Raw genomic sequence first — 24353 nt, 5'->3', positions numbered from 1 at the left:
CTATGTACTACACAATACATTCATGTAAATTCAAAATTTTTTATATAATTATATATACACACATGTATATCAATGTTATGAACGTGAAGATTTATGCTGAAAAATATATCTCAATAATTACACAATCACTTTAATTTTTTTGGAACAATAGATAAAGTCTCTTCTTATAGAGTTGGAAAAAATTCTTACAGTTATACCTGTCATGCATGTCAAGTAAGGAAAACATGTTTTATGGATCATAAAAAGTCATACAAACTTCACTTGGAATCAATCACAAATGACGTCCAATTTTGTTTAAAGGAATTAGGGAGGAAATATTGGGGAGGAGTTGCTAAAAATCCAAATTTTATACTGTACGTCATTTATGAATGATCCCATTTTCATACACGTAGAAATTTCTCAACTGTCAATAATTAACTATCATAATATTATAAATAGCACTGTTTAGTAACATCCTAGATGAACAATTGACACGTTAACTAGGACATAAATGAGGCAAGCGATAAGATTGAAAAAAATAGTAATTTAATTAATGTTGAGGTATATGTTCACTGCTTAAGCAATGCCACTGCTCATGATATTGATCAGGAAGTAGTAGGCAATCTCTCCACTGTTTTAATCTCCTTCCCTTTGAGCATTGACCTAATATAAGTGAACCGAGAAAATCATTACTCTTTCCAATGTCCTTATCCCAAACGGTAATGAAGAGTGTCTGCTTATCTAAATCATTTGGACGCGTTTCGAAGAAAAACTCTTCATTAAATACTGGATTTAAATTTCTCCACTTTATGCTCGTTTTATATTTTTTACGATAAGAGTCGGGTCTTAATTGAAGCTTAACGAATGCATCAGAAAATCCATTTTTATCCATAGCTAATAAATTGATACAACGCTTAATTACAACACATAGTGCTCTCTTTTGTGTATTATAACACAATGCAATTAAGATTTGTCCATTCGATGTTTGTGTTGACAAAGACTCCATGCTGAATTTGTCTTCCGGTCCCAATGGTACTGTCATTCTACACGTATTACAATTGACGATCTGTTTAGAGATAAATAAAATAAGAGAAAATGATGATTAAGGCAGGCAATGTTAATCTACGTGTTTTTACCGATCCAAGTGGAATTTTTACAGCCCCGAGGAAATCATTTCCATATTTATCGTCATCCAGTATGACAACATAAAGCGATGAACCGCCAATTTCCTCCGCACTCATACCAATAAATGAGAATGTTTCATTAAATTCCGGATTATTGGTTTTGTGGGATATGCGCGATTTATACCATCTCGTGTGTCTTAGATTATTTTCAGGCGTAATTATATTAACTTTACAGAATGGATCTGATAGTCCTTGAGCATCCATTGCTGGTAAATCACGTGCACGATGAATCACACAATAAACGCAATCCTGCGATTCGTCATAGGTTATTGACACTTCCAACCATCCTAAGCATAAGGGCTGTACGGTATCACGATAATTATCTGAAACATCATAAATCAAGTGTGTAGGTTATAATGATTGATTTATTGGATGGGGAAATTTTTGTGTATTTGACTGGTAGGAACATAAACATCCTGTCAACCTTAAAAGCTCTTTAAGCTAATATTTGTTAAAGAGTTAATGTTTTTTTTGGTCAGCAACAGATGTTTATGCTCCTGGCTACATGCCCACTAAACTTTAAAGCTTTAATTACCAAATGGAAGAAAAAAAAGGTCACTGAGTAGTTGAAAAGGGTGAAGTGATTAATTTTTTGACAATTTTTAGGTAGCAATTTCATTAGAAGGTATTTTCTGATATCAAAGTTACAGTCAAGATCCGCCCAAAGTCTTCCTAATCGCATTAAATTAATTTCGTGGAAGTGTCTGGAAAACTCGTTGATTTTGAAATTTTAGAGGGTTATTTATGGAATTGATACTTTTCAAGTGATATGACAAGGAGCTTTTTTACGAGTCGTGGGAGCGAGAGACTTGATTAATTCTAAGAATTAGAAAGAATTTTCCAACTTAATGTTCTTAAATAAGTGTTTAAGATTGAAGACTGGTGAAGAATCACTTCTATGACTTGTAAAACTTATAAGTTCCTTAAATATAAATAATAAATTGATTGAATTATCTATAAATATGATATTTGATGTTTGAAGATAGTAAATAGACTGAAGTATTCTATGAAGGGGACTATCAACCGTAAAGGGGGAAATCAACTAATTTAAGTTTGAATATAAAATAACCGTTATAATATTCTCAAAGAAAATGTAACCGCTTCACTTATTACGGGTTCGAACTCATCCGATTCCATGTCACTCTAAAATCAAGGGCTGGGTTGTATTAACAAGACAAATTTTCTAAGCTCAAAATCAGTCATGACATAAAAGCCACATCCTACACAAGTCTTATTCTCAAAAGATTCTAGAAAGTTTGCTTGGAACATCCTAGTACAAAAATAATAAGCATAAATCATACTCACTTTGACACGTTGAAATACTTTCTCCGCCATTTCCCATCACTGACTCGGCAATTGAGTAGCAAGATGATATCGAGTTCGTTCGTCGTTGAGACTCATTGGGACTAGCATTATCCCAATCGCTGACTAATTGAGGGGTTTGTAAACTATTTGCTGATTTTTGAGAATCACTTGAGCTCGTTTGTCGACTATATGGAGTAACTGGTGATTTCTTTGGGAGTGTCGAATTACTTTCCGTCATTAGACGTGTTGATGAGTCTGTCGAGAGACGCAAATTGAATAAATTTCTATTACGTAGAAAGCTACTTGAAAATGATCCATTCTTGAATATCTTTGGTTCTTCTTTTTGTATGCTGTCTGTTTCGTCTTCATCATCATCTGACTCTATTTCCATTCCTAATTTTGTCGTCTTCGGTGGCTTCTTATTGATTACATTCTGATCTTGTAGTTGACTCTTGTCATTTTTATCGCCGCTAGTCTTATCCTTTGTTGCATTTGAATGCACTGTGAAGATGTGACTTATTTTTTAAAAAGGTACATACTTTGTGAACAAAATTAGTAACTAACCAATTCCCGGAGGATATCCATAGAACCATGCTCCAGTTTTCTTCCAAATATCACGAATTTCTGAACAAATATGACATAACCAGACATTTCTATGAATAAAGAAGAGATGAATCATTTATAAAAGTCCAAAAAGTGATTATGCCTTCCGGAATTTAATTTAATTTTTGTTTTGTGCTGATGTAATAAATTCTTCGGACTTGCCTAAAAGTTTGAAAAGCATGTTTCTAATTTTATAAGGCTTCTACGGACTCATTTCAATTAAATAATGGAGTACTTTATGGGAAAAAAGCTTGTTTTTATGTAATATCCTTGAGATCTTTGATGAAGTCAAGAAGTAAAGCTTGCGATCTAAGTATTTCACTAGAATTTCTCATAACCTCAAAAACATTACAAGCTATAAATGACATAATATTCGGAGAAAATAAACTTTATACAATTTGTGGCTCGTGCCAATATTTTGATTGAATTTAGTTGGCTTCTTGCATTTGTCAGGAGTTGTTTAGTAATGCTGTCCGATTTTTCGATGGTTTATCAACCTTGTTAGAGTTGAAATCACATTTAAATAAATGAAATGTTTATTCTTTGAAGTTCAAAATCAGACTAAATATTTATATGAAGGGGACTAACAACTCTAACAGGTGAAAACATGTCATGCATACAGTTTAAATATAAAGTATACGTTGACATGTTCTCAACAAACCTATTAAGGAGAAAATGAATTTTCAAAAAGGTTTGATGTCTGAATTGAGAATTTTAATGCTCTAAAGCCGAACAAGCAACAACAAATTTCCAACTCTAATGTTAAACTGACTACAAATCCTCCACATTATTAACCAAAAGCACAAAAGTTAAATACAATTTCAATTAAATCTGACATACTTTTTTGTTGGCGACGAGGTACATGGAATTTCGACACAACAATGTGAGCAGACGGGCTTTTTGCAGTCTACACATATTTGCTTATTTGTCATGTTCAAAAACAGTCCGAATCCAAAAGATTGACCGCATAAGCTTTATTTGAGTACAATGATGATGAGGATAATATGTTTATTTACAAGTTCAAGTCCAATGCACGTGATCCGATGTGAAAGGATATAAAGGAATAAAAAGATACAAGTATGTTAGTTAAATCGAGCATGAAATATAAAAAAATTGAAAATTGTGTGAATGACAGTTTGTGTTTCACCTACCAGCAATTCTTTGGTCCATAATATGAACTTCGTTGCTTGATCCTTTCCACTCGTTCTACCTACAAAATATATAAACATTATTGAGATACATCAAGTGATGTTGATGATGGGATGAATATGATATTGTGTGACAACACAATTCGTGTATAAATGTCCGATAACATAATAGCTCAAAGGAAATAGACAAGGATGGGAAAAATGGAAATAGAATATGAGATACATGTTGCTGACAGTTTGATAAGTGAGAAAAAAGGATTTATCATGTCTTCATCATTCATAGAAAGTTTGAAAAGGAAATGAAAAAGTTGAATATAAAAAGGTTCTTACAAGTCTATTAATTCTCTCTCGTTCAATAATTTCCAATTGCTCATTTCGTTGAATCACTGAAAGGATCGTCTGTTGCTCATCTGAATTTAATGCTACACGAGGAATATTTGAGCTCCATCCAGTTTGTAATCTAAAGAAAAAGATATTGACGTAGAATAAATTTAAAATAAAATAAGTGAAATGTTCAATTGAATTTTGTTAGAAATGGAACTGAGTTGACAGGCAATGTGATATGAACATACTTTTTTTTTGTATTCTTGGTTGCGAAAATTGCTATAATTTGGACAAATACAATCAAGGATTGTATTACTCAGTAGTCGTAGAGATATTAAATAATGTTACTATACTTCTGTCTTAATGTTACTTCATTTCATAGACTTTATATCAGGAGCGTATCTAGATATTTCGTAATGTACGCAAAAATTTGGTTGAAGAGTTTGACCTTTAGCAAGTGGATGAATTTTGTTATAAAAAGGGGAGTTGAACTACAAAACCACATTATTCTCCCTGAATATGCCTCTGCCTCCGTACTCAGATCAAAATAAGTAGACGATGCATTATCTAATATCAAAATGACCTGTATAACCTCAATTACAGATATATATTGACCTTAACCACACACTACATGCGTTTCATGTCATTTCCAATAATTTTTGGCTGCACACAGGTTGCCCATCACTGCTTTAAATTAATATATTCTTACTATGCTTGATTTTATTCGAGTTTTAATATAAAAATGAACAATTTGTAATAATCTCATTTATAGAAGTAAAAAATGTTAAACTTTCTACGCTCTGTTTATTTTACGATGGATTTATATCCTAAAGCACTATAAGCATGTGAAAAACTTTCAATAAAATTTTTAATGAGCAATTTATATGAAAATAATTTAATGAAGATGTTATTCAATTTTCATCATAATCTCTGATTATAATCCAAGTATATATGTTCCTAAATCTGCTTTCATATCCTTAAACTTTACTTTTTTCCCAAATCATCATTTTATAACTTTGTTGTACATATTTTGTTTGCTTAATTTTTATGTTAACAGAATAATATCCAGAGGCTCAACACAGCAATTCTTTTTTTGTACCTAATGATGCTGCGATTCAAAATATTATCTTTACCCTTTTAGACTCGCATATTCCGCTTTGTCTATCTAATTCCTTCAATTATTTGTACATTATTAATTGTAAACATAGACTTGTTTTCCTTTTGCGCGAGCTATATTCGAATGAGATTTATGGCCATAGCTTGATTTAAGTTAAAAGAGTCAATTAAAGACATTAATCAATAAATGCTTGAAATGTTGATAGGAATTTCATTGAATGTTGAAAAGTTTTACAAATATTTTGGGAAATTCCGATAGAACAGTTAATTGTAATGTCCAAAACTTTAGTTTATGTGTTACTGACTGTAGATATTAAGTTTAAGGAATTTGTAATAATTATTGTGAGACGATTTTAATATGTTGCAGCTTATATTGTTTTATTTACTTATTTTTGCTGTTACCAATTGATACTAAATGCTGATGATAGCTACTGGACTGATTACCACATGATCTTATATAATGTAATCATCTTCTAAATCTTCTAAATGCAGGAAATTAAATAAAATTCTTTGTTGTTTGAAGATCTAAAACAGACTGAACATTTTTATGAAAAAGGGGTCTTAAACTATGTACAATAAATATTATTCAAATCTCAGATGGACGTTATTATACATTAGATGAACAATATCGAATGATTTCCGAGAAAATCTGATTCCAACGAAACCTAAAATACTGTAAAAATATTCCAACAAGCAAAGCCACAGCAAAAATCATAAAATAAACTAGACTCGCCAGTCAGCTCATAATTGAATATAAAATAAGATCCACATTTAAAAATAGTAATATTAATTACATATTGCCTCATGCTGGTATAACTCATAACCATGGTTTCATAAATTAACTAAACCACTTAATTAAAACTGTAATAAAAACATAGGAAGCATCAGTTTAGTTTGGGAAAATATACCCAACCATCCATATCAAAAAGCTTTATGCTAGGTCTGAATATAAATATTTATTTATATCATAGCTTGATGCTGATATTAAATTGACATTAATATCAAATTTCAAGCACTCACGTATTTGTTTGTATTATCCTCATTTATGTATCTATTGTGCTACACACTTTGTAAAGCACTCAAATTTGAGGATGTAATTTAAACTGCAATGATAACAGCAGCTTCCACGTGTCATTGTTATAAATCCTAGGATTTTTTAGGTAAGCCTTTATCGCAGGGTAAGTAGGAGATTTAAACTTATTTGGGAGGGATTAAGGGGTGATGATGATGGTAAAAGAGCTCCTGGTAACCCAAAGAAATCCTGGAAGGATGCTGTCGATAAAAACAGTATTGCATAGTATTGGCAATTGGCAGGCGGAAGTCAGAGATTGAACCAGCTTCAGGGGTCATCTGAAGAAGGCCATGGATCACAGTTGATCTGTACGACTAGGAATGATGTGATTATGTGTTTAACATTGACAATTTGCAAAGGAATAGCAGGTGACTTAGTGCGGCTCGGTGGCGGAATGGTTTGCTACTTTGGTTATTATTGCAACACCATTCCAGCGATCAAGAGTTCGAGCCTCGACATGGGAAATTTTTCAAATGTCCTTTTTCGAATCATATGTAGTGGAAACGCGGCTTACAGCCTTCCTTTGCCGGCTACAGACAGTAATGTCATCAAAGGAGTGATTCTGATCCCACTATAAACTGTAGCGTCACCTGCTTAGGTGTAAAACATATCATAAGTCGAGTTCTGAGACTTCTAAAGTAACAAATGGTTCAAGAGATTATGGAACTGGATTATGATTAGTTATGACTTGAATAAGCAAACGACAGATGAATTCTATTAATTCGTTGTATTAGCAACTGAGGAATAAGTCTAGACTGTATCTATTATAACGTTATTCTTATTATAAATGTTTTGCTAGAATTCTACCGTCGGTTCCTTAAGCGATTTATTTGGAATAAAAAAACAATCTAACATTAATTAAATTTGAAACCCTTGTTTTCGATACGATTCATGTTGTGTCGAATTTATTCGGACGAACAAAATATGCTGAATCATATTTAATGATTTTAATGGAACTTGGGCAATAATCTTCTGAGAAGAGATCAGCTTAATTTTCCATTTAAAGCGGTCGAGTTTATTTCAATTTGAATAAAGCCAATCCTTTTCTGTCCAACCGTAAAGTCTACTTATTCCTAAGCTTTTATTGCTGTGTAATTTGCGTCTAAATTTTTTAACGACTTTTTAAAATTCAAAAATTTTTTTGTTTTTATTTTTTCATTTTATTCTAACTATATAAATAGCCTTATCATTTAAGTGTAGTTAATAAGAAGCAATGGACTTTTTTGAGATTGAAAATTTAAATTCCATCCGTAAAATTACAATTAATAATCCAAGGAAGAGAAATGCATTGGATCGTGAAGCATATCTTGCTTTGGCAACATTATTGAATAAAGCAGCTACAGACGAGACTGTAAAGTGTGTTGTTTTAACAGGAAAGGGAGATTTTTATAGGTATAAAGTCTAATTGTTTTTACAAAAAATTATCTTAATCTCCATTTTTGACCTTTAGCTCAGGCAATGACTTGACACAAGATTTTGGGAATTTTTCAGAAGATACTGGTGCTGCTGATGAACCACTTAAACTTTTAGTTGAAGCATTTATTAAATTTCCAAAGCTCCTCATCTGTCTAGTAAATGGACCATGTATTGGCATTGCCGCAACAACAGCTGCTCTTGCTGATATCGTATACTGTTCAGAAAATGCTTATTTCTACACTCCATTTACTGCCTTAGGTAAAATTGTGATTAATTGTGACAATTTTCAGATATTTAATTGTGCATTCAACAGGTCTTTGTGCTGAGGGATGTTCATCTTATTTGTTTCCATCCATCATGGGATCTAGCAAAGCAAATGAATTATTGATGTTAAACCACAAATTATCAGCACGAGAAGCTTACGAATGTCAACTTGTTGCTCATGTCTATAAAAATGAATCGGAAATTTGGACAAAGTTGACGCAAATCGATAAACTTCCAATTGGATCAATCATTTCCAATAAGAAGCTTATAAGACGTCCAATGATAGAAAAATTAATTAAAGTTAATGATGATGAGCTAAAGGAGCTACAGACGAGATTTGAAAGTGAAGAGGCAATTCAAGCAATTATTAATTTCCAGTCGGCGAAAAAGAGCAAGTTATAATGAAATTATATTTGGGGAGAGTTTGCTCGATTTTTGCTGCTGTTTGGGAAATTTTACTTATTTAAGATTGGATTGTTCACAAGTGATGTCTATTTGACTTCTTTTAATTCCAAAACATAGCCTGTTAATGATTTTAGTTTTGTGATATTTGTAAATTTTGGAATCAATTAAGTAATAACGACCCCTAAGTTGGATGAGGTTTGATAAGGTTTATAGGTAATTAAGAGTAGGGATTGTTCACTTATTACGTTTCAAGGGTCGTTCTCTTAACATACTCGGAATAACTTAGTCTGTCTAAAATAGAATAAAATGTAGGGTTTGCTAATATCAAAATCGGCACTGCGATCGATGATCTTTCTAATCTTGTTAGGTAGATACCTAGGTAGGTAGGGTTAGACTAGGGTACCGTTCCCTTAACTTACCCCTATCTCAACACAATGGTATCTAGATGAATAGAGAAATCCTAAGATAGGTGAGTTAGGGTATCCTGGACAGATTAAGAAACCAAACCCAAATTTAATTCCTTTCCCCCTTTTGAACATAATAAGTGAACGGCCACATAGCAGTCCTAAATGTATACTATTCAGTGTATACTATTCATTAGTAGTTATTAATACAGGGATGGGTATGATATGGATAATATTCCCAAAAAGAACAAGCCGGTTAATCGATCAAAAATCCGCAAGTTCGTCGTGACTCTGACTTTAAGCTTAATTTGATTCAGATGCGGCACCATGCCAGAGTCACGTCAGTCTGGTGTCGGATTTTGGATCAATTAATCTTAATTAATGATGAATGTCAACTATGACCTAATAATAGCAATCACAGGAATCAATCAAACTCCACATAAACCCCATTAGATGTAATTTTGTTATGTAAAATGGCAGTTACGCAAGAAAATGTTCCATTCCATATTTAATAAAGTTTTATTTTTTTATATCCTTCGGTTACCGTTCGAGCGAAATACAAAAAAATCTTATTTTCTTTTAATTTAATGTAATTGAAGTTTGTGTCATATCCACTTGCTCATCTATTTTGCATTATGGTTTTGACATGAATCAGGTCATAAACCTTTGTACTTTAAATAAATAACATTACAGTTAGTGTTTTAAGTTATTAGAGCAAAGAAAGATTGTAGCAGCTAATTGGCCTCGTGTGGCTGTAAACATGGAATCATGTCAGCTAATTTGTAACTGAGGCTTGCTCTAGATGAATAAAACTTATTTTTTTTCTTTGAGCATATCATCTGGAAAAATTAAATTTTTAATCAAAACTTTTACTTCCTTCATATTAAGGAATCTTACCTCTCGGTGACATCGAAACTTTGTATTTACTTTGAAAATGTATCTTTATGTGAAACTATAGGAAGTCTCTCAAAAGACAGTCAAAGAAAAAGAAGACTTTAAGAACTTTCGAGGAGTTGTTTAAATCTTCAAAGGAACGGAATTTGAAAAAGTATGATGAAATTATTCGCCATTAATTCGATTAATCTCATGGAAGTAATAAAAACAATTACAAAAGTACTCGGCCTTACCGAGCGACTTCGGCGCATTTTTGTCACAGTCATCAGTAATTGGTGAAATAAAGACGAATCAATTTGGTTTTCTCCATTTAGGATTTAAAATTTCTAACGGTTTTTGAAATTTAAATTTTTATACGGTAATTAAAAATTCAAATTTATTTAAAGCAACGCTTTAAAATGTTTTTTGGTTCTAGACCAATTAATAACGAAATAACTCGACGGATCAAACTTAATGCTTTAAACTAGAGTTTTCTACGAGGTCTGGTTGCTGAGATCTCGTCCATCACCCAACCAGCCTGCCAGCTAGCCGATCAAAATGTATTATTAAGCAGAGTTGGCAGGACTTTGGAGTCCGGACTTTTGGGACTTTTGGGATCTTTAAAGTCCGGACTTTGAAAGTCCGACTCCACCGTAAGTCCGGACTTTGAAAGTCCGACTCCACGAAAGTCCGGCACTATGAAAGTCCGGACTTTTGGTACTTTGGGACTTTTAAAAAAAATTTTTTTTTTATTACAAAGTATTTTAACTTTTTTTCGGTACCACTGCGTAACCCGACTTGAAAAAATGATTTTTTGGACATTTTTTTCGATACCACTGCGTAACCCGACTTGAAAAAGTGAATTTTTTGACATTTTTTTCGATACCACTGCGTAACCCGACTTGAAAATGATTTTTTGGACATTTTTTTCGATACCACTGCGTAACTAGAGATGTCAATTATTTGGGTTTTCACTATTTGTACAAATACCCAAATACCCAAATAGTAAACCCCAAATATTTGTACAAATATTTTAGAAAATATTTTGGTCTAAAAAGTAGAAAAATGGACAATTTCAAGAAGTTTTTTTTAAAATTTTCTTAAATAATAGTCATTGCAGTGTTTCATCATTGGAAAAGACATTCGCAACTTAGTTTAATTAAAATTAAAAAGTCAATCTAATAATTATTTTACTTGTACCCATTTTTACCGTTGTACCAAATTTGTACCCACTATATAAGTTTAAAACAGACATTGACAGCAGATTGCTTGGATAGATTATTCAAATTCTTCATGAACATATACACAACAAAACTATATTTTCAAAGATTTTATCTTCTATTTCTGTGTTAAATATCATTATCTCCTTGTAGATCGCCTATTGTGTCTGGATAACTAAGGCTGAATTTCCAACTTTACATACTTTCGGCCTTTATGTATCAAACTTAAATTCAACATAAATTCTATGCTAGCTTTATGATTGACAAATTTTACTAATGTAAGCTTATTAGGCTTTATGTTTCAAAATATGAGGTTGAATTCAAATTGGTAAAAAAATTCACGTAAATTTCACTGGTAAATTCAAAAATTTAATGATTTTTTATTTAAGTACCTAAAAAGTGATAATTTAAACTTGTATTTGTGCCAAATGTAATTTGGGATTTACAAAATATTTGGGGTACCCCAAATCGAAGCATGGATATTTGTATTGACATATAACCCGACTTGAAAAAATTTACTTGGACATTTTTTTCGATACAAACCCGACTTGAAAAAATGATTTTTTGACATCGATACCACTGCGTAAAAAAAAATGATTTTTTGAATTTTTTTCGATACCACTGCGTAACCCGTTGAAAAAGTGAATTTTTTGACAATGAGCGTACCCGACTTGAAAAAGTTTTTTTGACATTTTTTTCGATATCCTGAACCCGCTTGAAAAAAATTTTTTGACATTTTTTTCGTACCACTGCGTATTCCCGACTTGAAAAAATGATTTTTTTGACATTTTTTTCGATACTGCACTGCGTAACCCGACTTGAAAAAGTGAATTTTTTGACATTTTTTTCGATACCACTGCGTAACCCGACTTGAAAAAATTTTTTTTGACATTTTTCCACTGCGTAACCCGACTTGAAAAATGATTTTTTTGACATTTTTTTCGACCACTGCGTAACCCGACTTGAAAAAGTGAATTTTTTGACATTTTTTTCGATACCACTGCGTAACCCGACTTGAAAAAGTGAATTTTTTGACATTTTTTTCGATACCACTGCGTAACCCGACTTGAAAAAGTGAATTTTTTGACATTTTTTTCGATTACACTGCGTAACCCGACTTGAAAAAGGGAATTTTTTTACAATTTCTTCGGTACCACTGCATAACCCGAGTTGAAAAAATTAATTTTTTGACATTGTTACACAGTGTAATCTAAAAAAATGTCACTTTTTCAACTCGGGTTACGCAGTGGTACCGAAAAAAATGTCAAAAAATTCATTTTTTCAACTCGGGTTACGCAGTGGTACCGAAAAAAATGTCAAAAAATTCATTTTTTCAACTCGGGTTACGCAGTGGTACCGAAAAAAATGTCAAAAAATTCATTTTTTCAACTCGGGTTACGCAGTGGTACCGAAAAAAATGTCAAAAAATTCACTTTTTCATCGGGTTAAGCAGTGGTACCGAAAAAATGTCAAAAAATTCATTTTTTCAACTGAATTACGCAGTGGTACCGAAAAAAATGTCAAAAAATTCATTTTTTCAATTCGGGTACGCAGTGTACCGAAAAAATGTCAAAAATTCAGTTTTCGGGTTACGCAGTGGTACCGAAAAAAATGTCAAAAAGTTTTTTTCAACTCGGGTTACGCAGTGGTACCGAAAAAATGTCAAAAATTCATTTTTTCAACTCGGGTTACGCAGTGACCGAAAAAAATGCAAAAAATTCATTTTTTCAACTCGGGTTACTGGTACCGAAAAAAATGCCAAAAATTCATTTTTTCAACTCGGGTTACGCAGTGGTACCGAAAAAAATGTCAAAAAATTCATTTTTTCAACTCGGGTTACGCAGTGGTACCGAAAAAAATGTCAAAAAATTCATTTTTTCAAGTCGGGTTACGCAGTGGTACCGAAAAAAATGTCAAAAAATTCATTTTTTCAACTCGGGTTACGCAGTAACCGAAAAAAATGTCAAAAAATTCATTTTTTCAACTCGGGTTACGCAGTGGTACCGAAAAAAATGTCAAAAAATTCATTTTTTCAACTCGGGTTACGCAGTGGTACCGAAAAAAATGTCAAAAAATTCATTTTTTCAACTCGGGTTACGCAGTGGTACCGAAAAAAATGTCAAAAAATTCATTTTTTCAACTCGGGTTTCAAGTGGTACCGAAAAAAATGTCAAAAAATTCATTTTTTTAGCTCGGGTTACGCAGTGGTACCGAAAAAATGTCAAAAAATTCATTTTTTCAACTCGGGTTACGCAGTGGTACCGAAAAAAATGTCAAAAAATTCACTTTTTCAAGTCGGGTTACGCAGTGGTACCGAAAAAAATGTCAAAAAATTCATTTTTTCAACTCGGGTTACGCAGTGGTACCGAAAAAATGTCAAAAAATTCATTTTTTCAACTCATTACGCAGTGGTACCGAAAAAAATGTCAAAAAATTCATTTTTTCAACTCGGGTTACGCAGTGGTACCGAAAAAATGTGAATTCATTTTTTCACTTTTCGCAGTGGTACCGAAAAAATGTCCTAAAATTCATTTTTTCAACTCGGGTTACGCAGTGGTACCGAAAAAATGTCAAAAAAATTCATTTTTTCAACTCGGGTTACGCAGTGGTACTCTAAATGTCAAAAAATTCATTTTTTCAAGTCACGCAGTGGTACCGAAAAAAATGTCAAAAAATTCATTTTTTCAAGTCGGGTTACGCAGTGGTACCGAAAAAAATGTCAAAAAATTCATTTTTTCAAGTCGGGTTACGCAGTGGTACCGAAAAAATGTCAAAAAATTCATTTTTTCAAGTCGGGTTACGCAGTGGTACCGAAAAAAATGTCAAAAAATTCATTTTTTCAAGTCGGGTTACGCAAAAAAAATGTCAAAAAATTCATTTTTTCAACTCGGGTTACGCAGTGGTACCGAAAAAGATGTAAAAAATTCATTTTTTCAACTCGGGTTACGCAGTGGTACCGAAAAAAATGTCAAAAAATTCACTTTTTCAAGTCGGGTTATGGTACCGAAAAAAATGTCAAAAAATTCATTTTTTCAACTCGGGTTACGCAGTGGTACCGAAAAAATGTCAAAAAATTCATTTTTTCAACTCGGGTTACGCAGTGGTACCGAAAAAAATGTCAAAAAATTCATTTTTTCAAGTCGGGTTACGCAGTGGTACCGAAAAAAATGTCAAAAAATTCACTTTTTCAAGTCGGGTTACGCAGTGGTATCGAAAAAAAAAAATATTAAAATGCTTTTCAATAAAAAAAAAAATTTTTGTATGGGACTTTTCGGACTCCCAAAGTCCCAAAGTCCGGACTTTCAAAGTCCGGACTTTTCTAAAGTCCGGATTTGAAAGTCCGGACTCCACTTTTTTTTTCAAAGTCCGGACTTTGAAAGTCCGGACTTTCAAAGTCCGGACTCCACTTTAAAGTCCTGCCAACTCTGTTATTAAGCATCATTTTTTCAAAAATGCTCTTAAAATTGATCAAAGTTCAAAGGTACAATTTGGTGAAGCGTAGCCGTACCATTACGCTTAATTAGCCATTTAAGAACTTGCTGCTAATTATCCTCTCTATACGTTGTATGAGTGTTAAATTTCTTTGAACTAATTATTTCCATTACATGCCTTTTCAAGTAATTCGTTATGAAAATAGAAGGTCAGGATTAATGAAATGTGCTAGGTTGTATTCTGAGATTTACTTGTATTTGTGCTGTGTAATTAGGATGATTTAGCAATTCGAGAGCATGAGGATGTATTTTACTGGATACAAGTCAAAAAAAATCTCGAATATCCAATAATGAGACTTTTATCCGAGCTGCACATCATGAAAATGACAATCAAATTTTTAGTAGATGCTTGTAGTCATGATGCATTCAAGGTTTGATCAAGAACTGCAGCCGTGAATTTCCTGCATTTTAGATGCACAGATCTGCAGTTTTCGGCAGTAATTATAGTACCTAAGCTGCAGGCATGCATTCTTTGTCTGCAGTTTCGAACGAACCAAACGTTTATGTTCCAATTTAACAAATTCCATCATCATAGCTTCCTACTCGGCATGATCATCAAGTTGATTGATTGTAGATTAAGTAAAAGGGATTAATTTATGACTTTACTTTGTTTCTACTCGTGCCTGAATTAATTTATCAGGATCTTACAATAATTTTTAATGTTCTGGTATTCAACACCTACAATGTTTCAGAATCAGACTCGGTTGGAAGTGAAATTGAAGATAACAACTGTTACTTGGAGTGGCATTTCTCACATAACAATGAAATAAAAGATGTGAAAGTACTTTTCGAGTTTGTATCCTAGAAACAAGAGATAAAAATAACTAAAGTCTCTAGGAGAATATGAAAAAGCACAAGAAAGGTTATTTTTGTGGCTTTTGTACTTTTATATGATCTACTGATATGAAGCAAATGATAAAGCAACCGTCAAAAGATGAAAGAAATGATTTTTTAATATTAAAACAGATTAAAATTGTCAATCAAAGTGATGAAGTTGAATCCTTTCATATTTTTTTCATTTATATATTAAGGTTGAATATTGAATTATATGAATGAATGAACAAAATTTCATGCCTTGATGAATATTCATCAAAATTTTCTATTAATGCTATGAAAAGAGGTTATTCGATGAATAGAATGTATGGACGTGTGGTGAATCTTTAAAGTATTATTTCTGTTTATCATATTAAAGTTTCTACCGTTTTAAGGCATGCTGCATTAAATAATTTATCCTAGAAATTCTGTGGAAATTGCAATGGTTTAATTTTGAGATAGACAGATCTTCAAATGCATGACAATCTCAATCAGCACAACGTGTTCCAGGAGGACGTGTTACCAATGCCGTCCCCCCATGGCTATGTTCCTGACGTGTTCGCCAGAGCACCGATTCGTTGTTGTATTAATGATAAGATGCGAAGTATCAGAGGTCCGTCCAGGGATTCAACGTCGACTTGTCTTCCCTCACACTTACAATTAACCTTATCCGTTAGTACCACACCATTTGGACAGTTGGGATAACTAGGTAGTACCATTAAGAGATAGAGTAGGTGCTGGGATAGGAGAGGCTGGAGAGTGATGAACACTTGTATTACACATCACTTCCCTGAGAACTCCTGGATTGGATATGTAGAAAAGGTCACTAAAGTATTTAACATTCCGCTCTGGGAAAAGTTCTATTGTAGAAAGATAGAACCAAATTTAGACGTTTCAAGGAAGTAAGCAAGTAACTGTGAAATGACATCAGTCGCCTAAATGGTAAAGCGTTGGCTTTACGTGCTAAAAATCCTGGATTCGTAGTTCTTTTTCTATTTCATCTTTCTAGTTAAGAAGCTCGGTTCGTGTGCAGTTTTTGAGGTCTTTGGCACATTTTGTCTTCACTGTTGGTAGTACTAGTATCTACATATGCATTAAGATAAGGGGTACTTGAAAGGGGGAACTTAAAATGAGAAATGATTTGAAGGTAAATGATTTAAATTGTATTAATAATTTTATGTCAGCATAATGTATGTCCAATCGCCAGCTGTCATGAAGGAATTGGAGTATTGAAACTACTGATTTTTTCATAGCTCAATGACAGAAAACTAAAGCTCTTCTAGGTATGAATAAAAGTTCCCACACATTTATTAATGGCTCTTTCACATTCTGAATGCTTTCTATCAAGCTTTTAATACGCAATAAACATTCATATTTCCAAGAGATTCGAATAAATTCCTTTTCATTTCAATTGAATCCTCTTAAAATCTTATTTCTTTTTTCTACTTCTTCTAATTTTACTTGTTGTGAATTTACACCCAGAGCAACTTGGTGCTGATGATGATTTTATCATTAAAACCTAGATGGAAATAGAAAATGCTCGAGAAAAAAGTGATCCTGTCTAAAAATAAAAAAAAAGTTCCCGAGGCAACAAAAAAAAAAAGTTTCAAAAGACATTCCAACAGTTATCACTGTTTCTATGGTCACATGAACAATACATGTCCATTTTAACAAGTCATTCTATTTTTATGAGGAATATATGACGTGTGATTGCAGTAATGAAGGAACGATGTGTCATGTAAATTTAATGAATATAAATTAAAGTCCTTGACATGAAACAGCAACTGGCATTGACCTTTACAATGTAAATCTCAACAGGATTGTCGAAAAATTCTCCAAAAATGTCTTTACACATTCTCTTCCAAAAAATGTTAGAGATGTTCATTAATATCCTATGGCTATTGATACACGAACCATGATGAATTTCGAAAAATATTCATCTGCCTACTTATCAAATGAAAACATTCAAGATATTCAGAGATTTATCAAAAATAACAACAATTGTTTTACTGTTTTTGTTAGCAATTCATCTATAAATAAGTCAAGGCTAAATCCAAACAAGCCTCCCAAAAGAAAACATGCATGAATAAAAATGGAATACTTGACGAATCTTCTTCCTACATACTTGGTAATGGCATTTTTTCTTTATTTTGGGAGACTGAGACAGTCAGGATTAAATTTATAAATTAATTTAGTAGGAATTGAGGTAAAAATGTATATCCTCAACTATTTTTGGTGAATTAATCTTATTGATATGGATGTTGGACATGGACTATGGATCACAATTGATCTGTGCGTCCAGAAAAGTAAGCAAGTAAGTTGCTTAGGGTCGCAGTCAGACATTTGTGGAATTTTCCAAAGTATGTCAAGTTCATGACTACACAATTGACTAATCACAGCTTGTTTCACTCGGGACCGTCCTAAATTTGTATTTAAAGCTTGTTTCTAGGAATTGAGGGAGCCCATGAATCACAGTTGATCTGTTCGGCGAAGTAAGGAAGATGACAAAAACATTTTTATGTCATGTCATAATCCCAAATAGCAACAGGCTGTTAATCGATCCAAAATCCGGTACTAGGTTGTTAAGAGTCTGCAATGTTATTGGATTCAAACCGTATTCGACGTAAATTCAGAGTCAAGCCGGTCTGGGCCTGCTTTTCGACTATTTAACCGATTTGTACTATTCTTGATTCTTCCCCTGACACTCCTCTATCTTATATAATACCCCGTCAAGTCAAGAATCAAATGACACTAATATACATGAAATAGTAGGCAATTGCAAGCAAAAACAGCATTTAGCAACAAATAAAAAGCTGCTAAAAATGCGTCCTATGTTCAATCAAAGATAAAAATGATGTTACAAGAATATTTCAAATACCAAGAAGTACAATAAAATCACATACCAGAGAGATTATGAAAATAAACAAACTGAAGGAAATACAAATAAAGCAACAAGAGGAATTCGCAGAAAATAAAAATTGAAAAGTGTCACGTAATGAACAAAAATCAATTTATATACCTAAAAGAGATTCTTCCTTTAAAGCATCAAAATGGTGTCATTCAAGTATTTAGCGTGTTTTTGATATCTTTTTCAAAAATATAGCTTAATAAACATAATGCTCGGTCTCGGAATGGTTTTAATAGTTCAGTTCCATACAGTCATTGCAGCGCCAGGCATTAACAAGGTTCAAATCAACGTATAAATACTATAATTAACAATTTTTCATTTTGATAAACAAAAACACGTGTTTTTCATTGTTTTACAATGTTTTTCAATGTTCTTCGATGTTTTTACAGTGTTTCCTAAACAAAATTTGAATTTCTCGTAATCGTTAGGTGGTTTGAATTATGAAAATTCATTAAAAGATGAAGTTTAAATGATGTTTAGGAATTGACCTGGACCCTGCTGGATCTCGTTTTGTAAGTCGGGAAATCGATCTGGATCTTACTGGATCCTGATCTACATGTCGGGGAGTGACTCATAAATCAATTTCTGATCACTGCGACAAAAATGCGCTTTAGTCACTCGATAAGAGCGAGTACTTTTGGATTTTTTTTTTTTAAATGATTAAAACTTCATCGTTGGTTGTGTCAGATCTAAGCTTGTTTACCTTTTATTTTCCTCATCCTCATTCTTCTCACCCTTGAACGTTTTATTCGTGAAATCAAATAGATTGAGTGCTATAGCAATTTTGAGCCTGTATTTTCATCCTTAAGCCTTTGTTTGTCATATTTCCATTTCAATCAGATTAAAGTTATTCTCTAAAGAATAGATTTTATATTTTTTCTTGTAATTTGTCTGAAAAGGATTTTCTTTCTCATGATTTGAGTGATGTTCTTTATGATAATAGGTAATTGAACCCCTCGAGACTGCTTTGAAAATTTATTTTCAATGTTATTTTACTTAAAAGTGATTGAAATTTTAAAGACTTTTTTTTGTACTTGAAATTTCAGTTTTTTAACCTATAAAATCAGACTTACAGAATTGACAAATTTTCCAAAAAGTAAAATTTGAAAACCGCATCTTGATTGGTGCTTCCAGTTTATTCAAAAAAACACTTTCTGTTATTTAGTTAGGTAACGTTAAAATCAGCACGATATCTCTCTTAAACTCAATACTAAGAGCATCTGCAAGAACTTTCAACTGAACAAGATGTAAAAAACGGTAAAATACATTTTTGTAAACAAACAAAAAAATAAATTGAACTGAATCTGGATCTCATTTTAATGGTCGAACTGGATCCTACTGGATCTTATCACTATCTCATTTTGATAGTCGAAGTGAATCTGGATCCTACTGTTCTTATTTTTAACAGAATCAGGATCCTACTGGAATTTTGATCAAGTGAACATGCCAGTCATTGTGTAGATTTATTCCTACTGGATATTTTGATAGTCTTAAAGTGAACTCGATTTTTATGGGTCTTTATATGATCCTACTATTCGAGTCATACTTCCTAAGCAATGGGTCTAGTATATGAACCCCTGGATCTCATTTTGATACCGTAAACAGTGTCTTAATCAGCTGTTACAGAGCTATCTGAGTGACCTTGTGTTTTTCCGTTAATACAGCGACTTAGCTGTGCCCTAATGAACACGTTGCGTTGTTTTGGAATATATTATTAAAAATATCTATTGTCAACTTGATGCCTTAGATTATGAATTGGAATTTAGCACTGGATCTCATTTTGATACTTAAGATCCTGTCGGTCTAGAAGTTGATCTACTGATCATTTTGATGTTCAAATATTGGATCCTACTATCTAAAAATTAGATTGTGAACTAATCTATAACAATATTAAACAATATCTTTTGGTTATTATTAATTCAGCTAAGCCTCAAACCAATACGTGGGTCTAGAAGTTATATGGATCCGTAAAAGTGAACTGGATCCTACTGGATCTTATTTTTATGGGTCTAAAGTTATATGGATCCTACGACAAGGATCTTAAATGGGTCAAATATGGATCAATCTCTTTTCTGGAGAACTTCCTTGGATCTCATAACGCTATATGGATTTTCCAGTGGCACATTTTTATGCGGCAAACTGGAAGTGAACACATATTTAGCCTTAAAAATGGGTTTGAATGCGCCTTCACGGTACCTTCAAGGTAACATCGCATCTTATTGTTAATACGACGACGGAGAGATGCCCTTGCGTACAGGTGTCCTACTGGATCTGTCTGGGGATCCTAATGGATCTCATTTTGATAGTCTAGAAGTGAACTGGATTAAAAGTTATATGGATCCTACTGGAAATTTGGATCTTCAGTTTGAAATTTTGATCCTCCTGGATCTATTTGGCATGCCTAATTTTTTTTTGTGAGCATGTCACAATCAATGAATCATGATTCACAAGTCTATTCAATTTTGAACTACAGCAGTTATATACACACCTTTCCTTGTTCTTGATCCTACGTATTTGCCCTAGAACTGTAAAGTACACAAGGAGCATTTGAGTAAAATGTTCAAGGTGGATTGAAAATTTGACTTGATGTGAAAAGCAAACAGAATAGCGAATGTGAAATATGAAAATTTTTTGCTCACTTAAGGCAGAGGTAGGCGACCTTTTTGGTCCATGGCACACTTAGGTAGTAAGTCTAGACCAAAACAGCATACGGCATACGATTCATGACATTTTAAAGAATTTTTGGCGACACAAAGGTTGTGCACCACTGACTAACGTAATCTGCAGTTGGTTATACGGTTCATGGTTTTCATATTGGCGGCACACAGGTTGCACTGGGTTAATTCTGCTCATAATCAGTGTCAGAGTCACGAGTGATGTCGGATCAGTACTTTTAAGAAATAGCTATTTTACATTTGAAAATATTTTTTAATTATCATTCTGAAATTTGTAAAATTATTAATCAGACTGTCAGGAAATTTCTGAGAGTCGAAATCCTTCTGAAGCTGTGTCCTAACGAACACGTTGTGTTGTTTGGGAATAAATGGATATACAAATTTTTAAAAATTTCTATTGCCAATGTGCCTTAGATTATGAAATGAATTAGCAAACTTAAGTCTGCCAAACGTTTGATCTGATCAAGTTCGAATATTGACAGAATAAAAATAAAATATCTATTAATCTATAACATTTAATATTGTTATATCTTTTGGTTATTATTAATTCAGCTAAGCCTCAAACCAATACGTGCCGTAAAACCAAAACGACAAGGAAAACAAACAACTTTTCAGTTCCTTATAAATAATTTCTCGAATGCACAATACAGAAAACCACATATTTGGCTTTAAAAATGGGTTTAAATGCGCCGACACGGTGTCGTCAAGACAACTTCGTATCTTATTGTTAATACGACGACAGAGGGATGCCCTTGCGTACATGGTGTGCTGTTGGGGATTTAAAAGAAAATTTTCTTCCCCAATTTTTATTTTGCATGCCTAATTTTTTTTTGTGAGCATGTCACAATCAATGAATCATGATTCACAAGTATTCATACAGCATACACACCTTTCCTTGTTCTCGTATTTGCCCTAGAACTGTAAAGTACACAAGGAGCATTTGAGTAAAATGTTCAAGGTGGATTGAAAATTTGACTTGATGTGAAAAGCAAACAGAATAGCGAATGTGAAATATGAAAATTTTGTTCACTTAAGGCAGTGGCGGGCAACCTTTTTGAGCCACGGCACACCTTAGTAGTAAGCCTAGACCAAAACAGCATACGGCATACGGTTCATGGCATTTTAAAGAATTTTTGGCGACACACAGGTTGCCCACCACTGCCTAACGTAATCGAGTTTTGTGTTCATGCTTCTGTTCATTGTGGAGTTGCGTCGTACTTTTAAGTAGCTCCATTTGAAAATTTTTTTAATTTCATTTGTTTGTAAATTATTAATGAACGACAGTGATGAGGACTTTCACCACCTAAAGTATTAAAAAACTTCATCGAATATCAAGTTTCTTTCACGAATTGACGAAATTTCGTTCATGACATGCTCATGCTCTACCAATTTTTACTCATGTTGAGGGGTGAACACGAAACAAAAATTTAATTACGTTTTTTGAGCACATTTTTGAAATTTGTTCCAGAAAGGAACTTTAATAATTCACTTTGTTTGTTCGGGTGACATAAAAGCTCAATAACTAAACATCGTAGAGAGTTATGGTTTGTTTTAATAGCTCAGTTCTATCGAGTTATTTGCCCGCAGAGCATTTAAAAGTTTCAAATCAACGCATAATTAGTAAAATTAACAATTTTTCATTTTGGTAAACAAAACAACACGTTTTTTCATTGTTTTACAGTGTTTCTCAATGTTTTTGCCAAGTTTTTACAGTGTTTTCTGGAAAAAAAAAGTTTGAATTTGTCGTATCCGTTAAAATATTTTGAATTATAAAAATCCGTTAAAAGATAAAATTTAAAAATTTATTGTATGGTGATATGAAGTAACTTGGACCTTACTGGATCTTATTTTGTAGGCTAGAAAAATGATTGGGAAGTATTGTTGGACCTGCCTGGATCTTGTTTTTTAGTTCGCGGAAGTAAGTTGGGTCTGATCGCTGGGACAAAAAATGCGCCGAAGCAGATTTGATATGACACGAGGACTTTTATAATTTTTTTTTATTTCATTCCAAGCAAAAAGAATTTCTTGAATAATTTAATTTCAATTTTTTTAAAGGAAGAAAAAAAATGTTGAACAGAAAATTTTGTTTTAAAGTTCAGATGTTAAGAAATATTTTGTGTGTTCTTGTTGCAGAGTTGATTTAATTAATTTATGAGTTGAATATTTTATCGATGAAAAACTTTTTCCTTGAATTCCAATAAACTCAATAAGTAACAGTAAATGGATACAAAACCTTCAGAAATATTAATTTGATTGATTTGTGTTAAATTTGTATGAAAAGTCATGTAGGTATGGTATTGACAAATTCTTGAGATTTCTTAAATAGAAATATTTATAAATTTGGTTTAGAAATAAAATTTTCAGAATTTTTAAGTCATTTTAAAATTTATTTACTTTGATGTTTGGATTTGCGTCATCAATAAACTGTCTGTAGCAGTGTTTCTTAAACTTTTTTGCAGTATGACTTTTAAGATTATTGTTATGCTGAATATAATGAAGGACATTAGAAGAAAAATCTGCTTGCTTTGATTTAAAATTCAAAAAAACTTTAAGGGGAAGGAAACTACGCTTAAATTTTTTTGTTTGTTTACAGAAAATTCGAATTGAAAAACCTAAAATTTTCATTTATTTTCTTGATTTAACAACGATTTCCAATGATTTAAGGATTCTTAATCTGCTACTCTATTGAATTATAGTGATTCTGCTTTAAAACAGGCTTTCCTGATGGAAAAATAACAAATTTTAATTTTTCAACAAAATGTATTTCGAAATTAATTTTCTCGCAATAGAAGAATGAAATTTTGATTTCAAAGATTAAAGAATTGCTAAAAAAATGTTAATATTGTGAATATTTTTTACCAGAATATAACACTGGTAAGGATCTATACATCTCAATTTCTATAATATTTTCCAAAGAAATGATTCGGAATTCTGACATCTTAAAAGATGCTTAACACTTCAATTCCATCAAAAATTTAAATCCCTACCAACTTTCTGTTATAAAATTTGCATACTTTCATCATCCTAAAAAAGTAGAATGTCATTTGTAAATAATCCAGTTATTGGTTTTCAACTATTTATATGAAAAAAAATATTTTCAACTTCTCTTATTGGAAATTTTGTACATCAAAAGTTATTGGAGTAAATTTATTG

The 24353-nt window shown here is 32.4% G+C and overlaps 2 protein-coding genes across 3 annotated transcripts in view; one reads left to right on the top strand and one right to left on the bottom strand.

Annotated features, from left to right (window-relative positions):
* Positions 1–22: 22 nt before the first annotated feature.
* Rph (Rabphilin) overlaps positions 23–24353 on the bottom strand; it is a 33806-nt gene continuing 9475 nt past the window's right edge. Inside the window, exons 1-8 of one of the 2 annotated variants that reach the window (XM_070640074.1) lie at positions 4792–4918; positions 4550–4679; positions 4223–4281; positions 3912–4043; positions 3033–3121; positions 2469–2969; positions 1116–1486; positions 25–1045 (exon numbers count right to left, since the gene is read on the bottom strand). In XM_070640074.1, the coding sequence (XP_070496175.1) occupies positions 530–1045; positions 1116–1486; positions 2469–2969; positions 3033–3121; positions 3912–4003 (1569 nt within the window). In that variant the 5' untranslated portion in view covers positions 4004–4043; positions 4223–4281; positions 4550–4679; positions 4792–4918 and the 3' untranslated portion in view covers positions 25–529. Of the gene's footprint in view, positions 1046–1115; positions 1487–2468; positions 2970–3032; positions 3122–3911; positions 4044–4222; positions 4282–4549; positions 4680–4791; positions 4919–24353 lie in introns of those variants that run through there. The other variant, XM_070640073.1, reaches the window with a different exon arrangement.
* On the top strand, positions 7896–8892 carry LOC139090204 (enoyl-CoA delta isomerase 2-like). The gene is made up of 3 exons (XM_070639945.1): positions 7896–8123; positions 8182–8405; positions 8461–8892. Exons 1-3 carry the CDS (start codon positions 7945–7947, stop codon positions 8811–8813), a joined length of 756 nt encoding a protein of 251 aa, XP_070496046.1. The 5' UTR covers positions 7896–7944; the 3' UTR covers positions 8814–8892.

Source organism: Chironomus tepperi, unplaced genomic scaffold (assembly GCF_022539635.2).
Source record: "Chironomus tepperi strain 1889 unplaced genomic scaffold, CSIRO-AGI_Ctep_v1 contig_217, whole genome shotgun sequence".
In the NCBI taxonomy this organism is placed as follows: Eukaryota; Metazoa; Arthropoda; class Insecta; order Diptera; family Chironomidae; genus Chironomus; species Chironomus tepperi.
The sequence above is the reverse complement of the archived record's forward strand: the minus strand, read 5'-3'. Positions and strand labels throughout refer to the sequence as shown.